Below are 14,364 nucleotides of genomic sequence, written 5' to 3'. Positions count from 1 at the left end.
AAGATAAAATACATATAAATGAAAATTATTAAATTATAAAGAAATAAATTAACTTATTAACCATAGATATAATGTACCCATGTAACATGTTATGTTGAAATAAAGTGGCAATGTTATTGTGACGTAGGCAAGTGACACTCTGGGAAGAGAAGACCATGTTTTATTAGACCATGACTGCACTAAAAACAACTGGCGCTTTAGTTTTTTTTACGTTTGAAACCTGGTGTTACAAGTGTTCTAAAACTTCTAAACACAACCGTCTGTCATTTTGTGTACTTATTTATCGTTGGAACATAGCGTCTGCAGGACCATCCGCGTTACACGTTTAGTTTTTAACTTCGTCAAAATAATTGAAACTTTAAGCTGTATTTGCATTTAACTAAATAGTAACATTGTCTCTATAAAAATAAATCATTTCACGTTATGCTCAACCGTGGTTGTGAAGCGTATTGATCACCTCTAACCAACGTTATCAAATTTGATGACGCCAAACTTTATCTACTATCTACAGCTCATTACACTTGATTATTAAGGGTACGTCTAACATTGCACGTCCGACGTGCCCGTCGAAGCGGTGTTGTTTGTTTGTTGTGATGTGTCTGGCCTACGCGGAGAAAACTTGAACCCATTGTGCAAGCATGAACGGGAAGACTAGGTTTCGCCCTCGGCCTAGGCGGCGGGACGATCTGCATGAAAAGAAACAGGACTTGCTGCTTGCATGGAGCGACGGTAAGTTTATCAAAGATGCTACTTCACAATCCAATGTAAAACCAATCCTAAGCCTTTCATAATTAGGCGCATATTCGTACTACACTTAGTTGAATCTTACGCTCTTGTTAAGTGGTAGTTAGTCGAATTAAAATTGTTATGTATGTGCTAATTTACATTCATTTCTGCTGAGCAGTTTTATAGGATAGGTTTCACATCGAATTGAGTGAAACCAATGAAGGTTGAGTTATTTCAAGCGTATGTTCAGTTTCAATAGTGCGTGTTGGACACTAGTCTAGACAGCTGGAGGATGTAATAAATTTTGAATGGCATTTACATATTCCTTATTTAACATCTAAATGTATAAATCTGAACATAGTTCCTGGAAGACTTCTTGCAAAGTATCACCCATCCGGTGCTAGTTCTATTTGAGCACTGATCGATATTATGTAAATACGTAGTACCAGGAACTGAGCGCTCGGCAAAACATTAGCGGACCTATTTTATGGTCATTAGAGGCATTAATCTACATTGTCGTGATCGCTTTCTCCCTGTTTGTATGCAGGAGATGGCTGGGACGCAAATGGTCGAAGACCAGAGATGCCATTAACAAAGCTACACGCCTGCGATGCAGTATTTACTTTATAGTTCCTATATAGTAAATAAATTTAGTACCTATATAATCTTGTCCTCCGGATACGCAAAGTTTGTACGAATCGAAACTATGTATATTATTAAACTTTATCAAAAGTACAGCTCTTGCGTGGACAAGTAATTGTTGTTCTTATTCCTCTTCCTACCTCCCTATACTCTCGCTGCAACGATCTCAATATTCTATTAAAATGTTATCCTTATGAGTATTCTACGAATTGACAACGACAGTGCTAAAAAACGATTATATTTTCTGATAATAAGCGCCAAGCAATTCGCTTTGAAAAACAGCACACCCGAAAAGTAGAAAGCACACCAGTATTAACATTAACATTATTCAGCTTTTCTAATTTCAAATACCTAAGCCCGTACCATGAGTCACTGACAGTGTCAAAACTGACATTTACGCTATCGAGAACGTAATTTACTTTCTATACATCTCGCTCGTACTCGCATATTAGTGCAAACGAGATGTAAGACGGCGTTTATGTCAGTGACAAACTGATGGTAGCCGTACTGGTGGATTTTTAATGTAACCTACGCGTGACGACATCGCTAGCAACATTCACATTAACGTCTGAATTACAACGAAACTCATTGTAGGTCGAACCGGCTATCTCCAGCCGTAACCCGTAGCGTAACGAGCACCATTTACGTTTACGTATGAAACGTGCAGCAGACCTCAGCACCGATTGTTGCTATTAATTTAAGACTTAAATTCACATCACGTTGACCACAAAATCTTGGGAACTAGGGCGCGTTAGGCAAAGTTTCTTGATAAAGCCAATTGTGTCGTAATGTCACGAAATTTTTATTTTAGGTATTAATCCTATATCTATAATTGAAAAGATGCAAATTGGCCTCCAGAATACTTTATACAGGTACAAGATTTTACCACCATCGCATTGGTAGACTGACAGACTGTTTGGACTGGAGAAAAAGGTTTACCTACGACTTGTCACTTAACAGTGTTGTGAATGGTATAGAAAATGTATAAATGGTTATACTTATTGAATTTTTATTTTAATAACATTTTTGTATACGTTTTACATGGTTACCGGATTTTGCTATTAATTACTGGTTGATTATTCATTATATGTTCGCGCTCCGCACGTAAAGGATGACATCCGGATCCTATTAAGTGTTATTAAGTGTTAGTCTGGTTGTCCGTTTTTCTGAGTGTTTCATGAATTGTTGGCTGGATAGGTTTATGTAGACTGTTAAAATTGTTCAAAACATAATTTCTCACTGCACTGCATTTCGCACTGCGCCACAAGAGTTACCAAGTACCTACGATTGATTATAGGACGGGTTTATTGAGGGTCTATTGGAAAACTAGATTGTAGGTATTGGAATGCATTGTGAGTTCTGCAGGGTGCATTCCCCCGCAGACGGCGGGTGGCTGACCGGGGCAACTATTGATTCTGTCTGGTTGCTCGCAAGCTCCAGGCATATTTTCTTTACATTCCGAGCTGAAGCGATCGCTTGCCTCAGACCACAAAACTTAACTAGTATTGAGATGAAGCATTTCAAACGATTTGCGGTCACTATACATGGGCGCTTCATTATACTATTGTTATAAGACATAAGTAGTTTGAAAGGGCGAACGCTCATTTCAGTGCATACACTTTTACGACTCGTGGAAAAGATGAGTTTAACTAGCTTATTAAATTTTATAGACTGTAATAGTGGTTCGGCTTGCGGGGCGTAGTATTGTACCACGAAAAGAGCGTCTCGCGATTTTCATTAACTAGTTAGGAAGCAGAGTATTTGGGTACTCTATTAAAATAAATTATTAGGACTCCGATTACTGATAGTTATACCGAAGCACGAGATGTCAGTAACATTGCTTCTCTTCAGTAGAATGCTAAACCCAGAAAGCCGACGCCTCATACAGCTGCATTTCTAGGTATTACTTTACTTTTCTAGTCACGACCGCGCTTTCGGTCTTGCATTTCCATTGATACTTTATCTCGATCTTCGACGCGGGTATGAAAGTGCAGTTGTTACTGTGCTTTCCAATTCACGGTTTGGTTCTTAATTTAAAGTGTCATTCTATGGAACTTGCTATGTAAACAAAAGTCACTAGTAAATTCATATTTTTCGACAGTTTCAATATGGCGGTTTGTTTACATAGTTAGCAAGTTCCATAGAATGACACTTTACATTTTATTGGTAATTTTACAACAATATGTTTTATTGGATAGAAGTTTAATTAAATATATGTAAGTTTTATTACTTAAATGGTAGGTATATAATTATGTAAATCCATGTAGACTTCAAAATTGTTTCCCGAGTTATTTACCTACCTCTATGCCTATATAAAGTTATATCTGCAAAATAATTATTTACCTCTACCGATCCAATTTATGTCTAATGTTGAAGAAAATGTATTACTGAATGTTCCTAAGTTTATAAGAAATCCTCAATTCAAACCTCATTGCCACCATAAAATAATAAGAATAAGAAATATTTATTAGCACAAAAAATAACATAATACACGACGAACAGAACATAAATAATAGTGCTAAAAGGTGCTCACTCAGGTTGATGTCCCGAAGTGAATCAAAATTCTGCTTAATTGTGCCTTTAAAATAAATCTTAATTTTTTTCAGAAGTTTAGAAAAAAAATCGTATACATATCTTATATAACACTGTCTTTTTGTAGTAGGGTTACTGTGCCTTGGAATTATTGTAAAGCATTCAATCAACACGGGTATCTCGCAAGAATATACCTGTGATAAACACAATTTTCTTATTGTCTACAGAAGTGTGCAATAGCGAGGAGGTGCCCGAGGTAGAAATCGTTAGTCTTCTCCAAGAACATATACCGAAGTATCGCCTTCGAGCCGACAGTCTCACGCAATTTGGAGGTAAGCTATACTTTCTTTATAACAGATATTACTTTGGAGCAGATAGGTACGGTACTCTCATTCTAAACCAAAATTTCCACGACTAGAGTCTGTGCGGAAAGAGAAGAGTCGTATGGGGCCTAATACATTCCACGACTCTTCTCTTTCCGCACAGACTCTATCGTTATTATTTCCTGACATTGTTAATGATATATTTTGAGAATTGAAATCACTTTTTTTACCGCGCGACTAAAGTGCGCGTAAGCAAAAAAAATAGGCTTTGGGCTGTGGTGTGGACGCGCGGCCAGGGGGTGTCACTCCGCAGTTTAGGTACATTTCGCCGGCGCGCCCATCGGACAGGCGTATGGTAGTGGGCTGCCGCTCGGCGTGCACGATAGGCGCGCGCGCAAAATTGAAAATACACAATGGCTTCGAAACTTACTTCCGTGAGAATCATACATACTATCTCCGGATAAAAAATGTATGTTTACATAATCAACGTTTGTAATTTCTACATATTTATCTTAAAAATAATAAATCAGTGGGTATAAAGTCTATTTTTTTATTCGGTAGACTAAAATGACATTTCATAGTATGAACATCATGTGTCATTTCATACTATAAAATGTCATTTTAGTCTACCGAATAAAAAAAAAGACTTTAGGTATAAAAACTTGTCAAGTGATAACCCCGTGCCGACACTCACAGCTCGGTCATAAAACTGCGGCGCGCAAAGGAGATTCACGGTTCGTGCGCGGTTATAAGTTTCAATTTTGCTTGCAGGCAGCGATATAGGTGTAATTTTATACCTAAATTTGACTTTTGTGAAGGAGTGAATTTTCTGTACGGTAGTACTATTAGTTATTCTGTGGCGCGGCGGTGGTTGCTGGTAGGTAATAATTTTGCAACGTGTTTTCCGTCAGTGGCGCTCTACATATATTATTCATTTTGTATACACTCTGTTTATTTCGATTATTTTAGATGTCTACACAGAATAACACCGTCTTTCATTCAATTTTATTAGGACGAAACACTCAAGTTTCTTTTCCTAATCTTCCAAGACGAACTACAAAAAGTGTTAGGAAATATTGGCACTCAAAAGGTATTGTAGGTTATTTTATTATCATCACGTCCTCTAACTGTACGCATATTTTCATAATATAACCGACGCCACAGACCTGCTAATGCGGTATGCGTGGTATGCTGCGCCAGAGAGTCGACGGCAGGAATCTAGTCCCTAGACAAGCATGTTTTTCAAGTGATAGCAGCAAGAAATCTGACGAAACTAAGCATTCTGAGATCTTTTAGTTATTGAAATTAAACAGTCAGTTGAAATCACTAAATTTTTTGTACATTACGATAGCACACATGGTAAATCACGTTTAGGTATTGGTAAATCACGTTTAGTCTACTGTAATATCATACAGGCAATTATTACCTACTTACGAGATATAAAGTGACGATGACAAACGATCACGAGACATCGTTTAGCATGGTGAACCCGTCTCTAGAAAGACGCACACATATTTTGACAAACAGCATTATCAACAAGTACTTACGCATATTGCACACTTTATCGGTTGTCCATGAGTAGAACCTGCTGCCGTTAACGTTATTTACTGACACTAAAGTAATCTCTTTTGCCTGAAACCTTCGATTTTCCGTATTTGTCCTACGGCCTATTTCATTCGGAAATATAATAGGGTTTCTCGTGCAAATAGAACATTAATGTATCTGTCCTAGTTTAGTTTCAACGACTTCTTGTAAGCGCCTGGAATTAGGTCGTGGTCGTATATTTTCGCTTTGTAGTGGCGAAGAAAGTCTTAAGCTTCATCATCAAGTTATAATTATCGATTTCGGATATCACATCCGTTCTCTTTAGAAAAGTTTTTCCCAATACCTATTGTTCAGTTAAAATTAAACAAAAGAAAACATTTTTTAACACAAAAGTTTGCATGTTCAATAGGCTGCATGCAGCACGATGTCGCTGGGTATGTCTTTCCTAACAATATCTAAGTAGATTGGCAAGGCCTTGTGACTCGGTTTCACCAACTGTCACCCATTGATCAAACGAGAAACATAATCTTACTTTGTTCTTTATGTAACTTGTAACTGAATTCCTCAATATATCTTGGGTTTTAATACCGACTTTCTTGATGGGTACATAAATAAGTTATGTGCACATATGGTTTCACCAGTTACTAAAGTGAAAGCAAACTTTTGATGAACTATCTGACCCTTTATTGAACGAGTTCTAGCTGAAACGTTTATGCTAAGCGTCTTACCATTAAACACTATTTTATAACTTCCTCATCATCCTCATACTTCCCACTTTAAATTTTGATGGCTGATGTTATTCTGTTTTGTATTGACTTCTCGAAAGCAGTTTAAGTATAATAATTGGCAAATATATATTTTGACTCAAACGAATTTCGAAATACATTATACCTAGTTGTAGACCTTCAACCAAGGCTCGTTGATGTCACGTTGCAACTCTTTTTAACTAAAGTTTTCCATTCTACAACGCTTGCCTGGAAGCCTTGCAAAACTCGCTGATGAAAAACCACTTCCTGGCGGTCTATCGTGATTGACATCTGGTTCACGGAATAGTTTAAATGTAGTAAAATGGGTTCCGACACTACATATTTAATGGAAAACATGTTGTTCCTTGGTTTCAATGTGATGGCAGTCAGGCAATTGTAAGCAGGGAATTAATGCTACTACTCTAAAGGTACAGGTACTCTACCTTTGATATCATAGAAATAAGTACTTATGTGTTCCGATATAGGTATTTGGCCACTTTGGCGGTCACAATATACTTGATGCTGACTGTAGAAATGATTGAAGTCAGGTTTCTGAATTAAGGTCCAGAAAAAAGGCAGAGAATGTGTACCTAAGTAAATACGAGTATAGACAAAGCAAAAGAGGGCCTGAAATCGGAGATAATCATGACAATAAAATATTATTCAATCTAATCCTTACGCACTTACCCTTAACCTACGTCGGCAACGCGTGCTGAACGAAACGACATATATGAGATGAGCTGTATCTTATCTGGAATGTAACTGTAAATTACGCATTTGAGATAGATTTACCACCGTTACAGCATCCCGATGATAACGGGAAAGAAATTACCTGAATATGTGATAAGCATTACGAAATCAGTTGTATGTAAATGTAATGAACTGTAGGTATAGTTACATTGCGATATTTTAGACTGCATTTGAGTATGTTGATCTAGTTAACCGGTTACCATTAACCGGTTTCTACCAATTCCACCTGTTTGAGACTTCGACTATTGTGTAATTTGACCTCACATTACTATAGTGCTTATCCGTAATAGCAAGTCCCAGTAAATTTCTGTTTTGAGCGCAGCTATGGCATGCGAGTTGCGAATTGCAATCCAGAGCTATAATAGCAGATAATACCGATAGCCCCAGACTAGGGTTTGCACGACGGATCCGAAATGTATGGGAAGATCCGCGGATCCGGATCCAGATCCGGATAATTGCATACATTTCGGATCCGGATTGCAAACCCTACCCCAGACAATACAGTTGAGTGTGATTTCTGATTACGCATAGTTATTACTTACAAATCTCACCAACGGCGACCCAGCATGTTACTCTATCTGATCATGCGTGTAGTTGTTACCAGGTCAAGTTATATTGGAGACGAGTACAAGTAGGAATCTTGGTGTTTCACCACGCGTACCGAGCGATAGGTCATCGGCGGACCAATATAAGTCCGCTGTTCGATTACGAATGCTTGAAACCAATCTCTAGACCAAGTTATACGGTCGCTCTCAAGTAGACTAGAAAATGTATAGTGAATCGGCCAGGAGTGTTCCGTACCAATAAGTCCTGCGGGCGCGGCTTCCGGCGCCGGCGCTCGGCTATAAATACTGGTGTCTCACCGCTCGAGTCATCGCCCGCCGGCGCGGGACTGGCCCCTGCATACCATCTGTCAACTGGCTGCATTTAGATGTCGCATCTTTACCTGCCTCTTCATATCAACAATAGTTAAGGATATGGAAGCACAAGCCAAAACTACGTCGTCGACAGATGTTTGTGTTCAGTTTACGCTCAAAAACAAAGTTCAGGTGTTCGACTCCTGGAACAAGAGAGACCGAGATTTTCTAACCTTAGCTAAGGGTATAGGTAACTGGACCTAATTTGACTCGAGACTCGTGACCAATTGATCATATATCATTGATAGACGATAGCGATGTCTTTCAGTCTGCAGCCCTTTGTTTGAATTGAACCCAGATTGAGTTATCTTTACCTACATAAATTACATACCAGTCGAAAGTTCCCTTCCCACTGGTAGGTAAGTACTACATTAGTTGGTCGATTTTCATAGGCCTCTGACTGCAATATGTGGTGCGAATTTCGACACTATTTCAGGGTGACATTTTGAGCTTGCGAGTCCAACAAAACGCCCAAATATGCGTATGAAGTATATGCGTGAAACACATCTCACAATAAGAAGTTTTTTTTTGGTGACACCCTAAAACATGAAAGGAACGCACCTTTTCCAGTAGCAGTTGCATTATCAGTGTTTAAAAGTTGAATGTAAATACGTTATGGTAATTATTTTAACCAGTTTAATCTGTCTTGTTTGCATATTACGTTACGTAATGTCTTATATTAGGTAAGCATATTACGCGTAATGTTTTTCCGTTACTAATTTGGTTATTGATTCGCTACAACTGCCAGCGCGTTAACTAGATAATGGTTTTTGTCTTATAAGATTGTGTAACTAGTATAAGTGCAATTTTTACGCATGCCTAAAATGTAGTGTGTGCGTTATTGAGTATAGTAATCGTATGTTTGTCGCGTAAGGTACTACATACGTTTGGCACATAAACTTGGATTAAATAAATAAATATGTACTGTCTACTAACTTATTATATGATGCGAAAATTAAATGTCTGTTGGTATCGGTAACCTACTTCAGGCTTAAAACACTCAATCAGTGTATTGTAGATAGTTTTCCGGAAAAGTACAATGCAAAAATTGTAATATAGAGGAAATTGTGCGATAAATGAGTTCTCCGCGTTTGAAGCAAAGGCCCATTTGCGTTCCTATATTTTTTACGATGGGCAAATATGATTGCAGCGCATAATGCCCGGTTGTATAACGATGTGAGCTGAGTGATCACTTGCAGAGTAGCATGATTCAGTGCTCCCGTGACGTCATTCCGCTTCAGGGCCGCGTACAAATTGATATTATCGAATTACTTCCAACGGCACTGGACGTATATTGCGATTGTAGCACCATCGTGTAGCACGTTGTTTTTAAAGGGCACGGTTTTTGGGTATAAAGTGTGGTTTATGTTTGAAATTGATGCTTGCAAAAATGTTATTCGTCTTTAGTTTACGTATTGTGTTTTATGGCTCCTCATACACGATGGGCCAGCGCCGGCCACTCCAAGGGACGCATTTATGCGTTAGAGGGAGCAAGTGATATTGCTATCTCATTCTACTGCATGGCTGCGTCCCTTGGAGTGGCCGGCGCTGGCCCATCGTGTAGAGGAGCCATTAGGTAGGTATCAGTACACCAGGCAAGCCTAGGAAATAAAAGAGATCGCCTTAAAAATAATTAACATTATAACTTAACGAATTAACAACATAAGTACAAAATAAACTAGAAAACGTTCTTTAGATCCTAATTAATGATGTTTAACCTTATTTTTTTACACTTCGACATTGCCATTTCTGATATCACTGAACTTAAGAAATCTTGAATTCAATATTCTCCTTGCTCCGTCAGTTGAAAATGATCTTATGTTAACTTCGCCTTAGTAACTTTGAGCATAACAGTACAGACCACTAAAACACGATGCAGACAAATTGAGATATTAACGCATGAATGTTGTTTTACAGGCTACGAGAACCAGGACTGGTTCATCCCATCGCCGGCGTTGCCAGTCAGTGACAACGACCTAGCACTCACTCCCGATCAGATCAGGGAGACGCTTAATTATTTCCGTGAGTACAAACAGTTATTACTAATTAGTCCTTAGTACCTGTAGGGCGTTTGAGTGGTTGTTCAGTGGGGTCTTGATTGTTCAGTAGAACGAGCGATGTGAGCTGATAGACCTAAAAGTGGATTAGCGGTAAGTTATTAGTACCTAGTGCATAATCGAAATGAATATCGAGCAAGAAAAGAAAGGATGTGATGAAATTTTGATCGATATAGACTTTCCGATTTAACCAGTTGATAACACTGGTTAATTAAAGATTAAATTCTCTTTTGTAGTTGCCGTTTACCGATGTTATTGCATTGTGCAATCTGTGTCAAATTAGAGTTATTGTTTGACAAAATCAATCACAGATACTTATACGAATAGTTTCCACGAATTTCATAAGCGGTTTGTTTCACAAAGCTACCTAACTTATTTCCTTTTCAAACTTTGAAAAATGTCGCAATATTAGTCAATTATTTCCATTCTTCCTTCGTTTGGGGCTGAGAAGAAACGCCCCTTCGTTGTGAAACTTGATCCCGTCGAAAGGTTTCACAGGGCGGCTCATTGTTGTGAAATCCAAATAGAATATTGCACAATTGCCCTTATAAGTGTAGGTAGCTTTGTGAAAGCGGGCCCTGTCGCTGACTAGGATACCAAAGTAAGAAGTTCTTGGTCATACCAATCACTCGCAACTTAGTGTTTAAATGGAATTATGGAAATAAAAGTAAAGGCACACGTTAGTTATGAAATTAAACGGGTACGTGGGCAAGACATAGGTATATTGTCAATATTTTTTAGAGGCCAGTTGTTATAAATACATAAATCTATCTGTTGGTTTTATTTAAGTTTAACAGCAGTCCGTTTTTTATATATTTGTATATTTTTTATTGAAAATATTCTATGCATTTCTTATTCAGTCAATACTTTGCCAATACTTGAATTGCTTTTTAAAATTTACTGTAAACTTAGAGTACCTAAGGTTACACTCGTATGAAAGTCATTGAGATAATTTGATATTCAAAATCCAATTTCCTTTAAATTACTATCCGATTCAATAACTGCAGACGACCTTTGCAAATTCAATATCATTTCGATTGTTTTTATGCACTTGTGTTTGCTTTGGGTAAGGCAAATTTCCGCGTCCTTCGCATTAATAAAAGTATGTTCAACTACTTCTTTATTTAGGCGAATCCAAATATGGGGTACAAGTGGTAGTAATTGCTATATAAGGCAGTTTGAGTAAATTAAGGTAAGTAGATAAATGTATGCCAAATACAACGTTTTTATCTTACGGCAATTGAGATATATATCTCGCACAGTCTTTATCAGGCAGTTACCTTATTACGCACATTTATATTCAAGGTATATTTATTAAAGTAGAAAAATGTTTTGGTAGGTACTTTTGCTATATTGTTATTTCATTCCACTTTCATTCATACTATCTCCTTGAGTCGGTTCGTTTAGTAAGCCTATTCATACGGCAATAGACCATCGTTATACACGTTCACCAAATCAGTTATGTTATGTCGTTCGGTAAGATCAGTACAAAAAAACTTGCGGTATTGTCGTGTGAACGGGGTCTTACGTAACGCTATACTGCTAGCGCGTTGTGTGACAGCCGGCGCCGTACTAACATCAACAACCGATCATTGTTAGACGTTATTTCGTTGCAATAAGGTCTACAAGCAGTTAGTTAATCTGTGTTGATAGTACGCGTGCGCGGCGCGGGAGGCGCGCAGCGCCCACTGTGCCGGGCGCGCCGGACCGCGCGCCACGCGTACCGCCACCGTCGCCGATCAATACCGCGCTGCAACGCCCGAACCGAAATATCCACCGGTTAGCTGCACCCGCTGCACTGAAACGCGTTTCCCACACAATCGAAACACTGTCATGTGCTTATCGATTAGGCTCTAAAAACCGGGCTTTTCTTTGTCAATGAATCCGAGTGATCGAGATTGAGATTTTATTTTCTTACACACAGTACTGATAGTATTATAATCTATATGTCGACGCGCATCGATTAAGGGTTGCGAGGAGACGCCACCGCGCAACAGCTGCCGCCGTCTGTTGTCTTGACCGTGAGGGCCTTTACTTAACGTTACTATTGCCTGACTATATTTATGTAATATAAACTATAAAATAAAAAGATACGCATATGTATGTCATTGTATTACAAAATACGCAACTGGTTTGCGCGCTTGTACGTTAATCCATATCAGTTTACGAATATTTTTACTATGACCGAGCAATATGTTTGAGGTCTACTTACTCAGTATATGTATTATCTTTATATTATCACATAACGTAATCTGTTGATTGTTAGAATTGCAATGTAGTTTGGTGTGTTTTCACGTGAAGTATATAGCTTGATTTTATAATAAACATAAATATATATTATATATATTATAATGCATGTGTTTATTATGACAGGAAAACACTGATAATAATACTATAAAGATTGTTGTTATACAATTTATGTAATTTTCATCTCGATTATTCTTTACTTTAAAAACAGATTAGGTATTAAACATAACATTCGCATTTGCGCAATCTTAAAAAAAAACGCACCTTATTTCAATGAATTATTGAATTAAATTCAGGAAATTAGAAAGGAGCAAAAGATGGCACGCTGCGTGAAACTTGCGACGGAAGATTTGGCGATCTGGCGAAGTAGCCTTCTGTTTAAAATTTTGCTAGTCATAACCCTCGCCTAATCAGTCTAAAGGTAGTTAATCTTGCAAATATAGGTAGTCTAGCTTCCATGTGTTTTTTCATGGCATTTACATAACATTGTAAAAACATGTAAAAAATCATTATAAAAACTGCAATTACGTGCCTTAAGAACCTATAGTTGTTAAATGATATAATGATGAACGATTTGATGTCTAGGTAATGATTGTTAGATAGAAAAACCCTATTACGAAATAGGCAGGTATGTTAAAAAAAAAACAACGGGTTGCACTCCGGGAGTGCCGACAGAAGTGAAAACTCAATGACTAGTCCAAAATGTCTGCAGCACTATGTATAATTGACCCATCCTCCTTTCTATTGAAAAACTTTAGTTCCGAAATTGCTGGTCAGTGAGCTTGTTTAAAATTCGAAATTCAAATTTGTAGCGTTAATTGCTTAAAATTCGAATATAAATTGTAATGTTACCTTGCAGACGTCGCATCTAAATATATTTGGTCATGATATTTTGAGTTTTATTCACCAGTAAGTACTAGAGTTCACTTTTAATAGCGATTTCATCAAGATGTAGCTTTATTGAATTATGTCATCGAGTTTTTCTTTATTGATTTAAATGCCATCTAAATGAGTGGCTATCTAAACCTTACGGTCACGTGATCGCCTTACGCTGTCTCGAGTTTATCATTTTTTCCCCACCTCAAAAAGTGCCCAGCGCCGCTAAAGAAGCTTCACTTCAAAACTGGATAAATTAACAATAACACTTACAACTCCTAGGTTTATTGATATAAAAATAGAATTTGATTAATGATTTGATATGACTGTTAATACCCTGATTGAACTGCATAATGCATGTAAGAGTAATGTTGTAATAAATAAGTATGTTGGAGAAAAATACGTCATAGAAACTATAATCAAACAATTAATAGTTTGTGTTTCTTATAATGCGTGGTTAAATAGTAGTTTATGCAACAGTGATATAATAAGGGTTCTTAAAATTCAAGGGTCGAAGTTACAAAACGAGACGTAGTCGAGTTTTGTAAAAAAAGACCCGAGAATTTTAAGAACCAATTATGAGCTGTTGCATACATTACTTTTTCTATGACAGCTGCAGCAAAAAAAAAAAAAAAAGAGTTATTATTAAAAAAAAAGAGTTATTATTAAAAAAAAGAGTTATTATTTAAAAAAAATTGAGTTATTATTTAAAAAAAAAGAGTTATTATTGTAAATGAAAACATACCTCTTTCAATCAAGATGATCGGAACTTGTATCTTTAAAAAAAATAAAGCAGTTGTATTATACTCATAAGATGACTGCTAGCAGTCATCTTATGAGCCTATAGACAAAGCATTCAAATGACATTGCTTTAGATATCACTGTCAGTCATTTAATTGACACATTTAAGTGCTGGAGTAGAAAATCTATAGATCTATAGATCACTCTGAACATACTTTAATAAACATTCCAAATGAATTGAAATTCAAAAAAGAATTCTAAA

The 14,364-nt window shown here is 37.2% G+C and overlaps 1 protein-coding gene across 8 annotated transcripts in view; it reads left to right on the top strand.

Annotated features, from left to right (window-relative positions):
- LOC134648932 (trafficking kinesin-binding protein milt) overlaps nucleotides 1-14,364 on the top strand; it is a 58,857-nt gene that overhangs the window by 8,040 nt on the left and 36,453 nt on the right. For 3 of the 8 annotated variants that reach the window (XM_063503571.1, XM_063503563.1, XM_063503562.1), the window contains exon 1: nucleotides 11,886-12,259. Coding sequence is in view for 2 of the 8 variants with exons in the window: in XM_063503559.1 (XP_063359629.1) it covers nucleotides 639-729; nucleotides 4,128-4,232; nucleotides 10,099-10,203 (301 nt within the window). In the remaining 6 variants the exon portion in view is untranslated. Of the gene's footprint in view, nucleotides 1-527; nucleotides 730-4,127; nucleotides 4,233-10,098; nucleotides 10,204-11,885; nucleotides 12,260-14,364 lie in introns of those variants that run through there. The other 5 variants (XM_063503572.1, XM_063503560.1, XM_063503567.1 and 2 more) reach the window with 3 other exon arrangements.

Source organism: Cydia amplana, chromosome 6 (genome assembly GCF_948474715.1).
Source record: "Cydia amplana chromosome 6, ilCydAmpl1.1, whole genome shotgun sequence".
In the NCBI taxonomy this organism is placed as follows: domain Eukaryota; kingdom Metazoa; phylum Arthropoda; class Insecta; order Lepidoptera; family Tortricidae; genus Cydia; species Cydia amplana.
The sequence above is the reverse complement of the archived record's forward strand: the minus strand, read 5'-3'. Positions and strand labels throughout refer to the sequence as shown.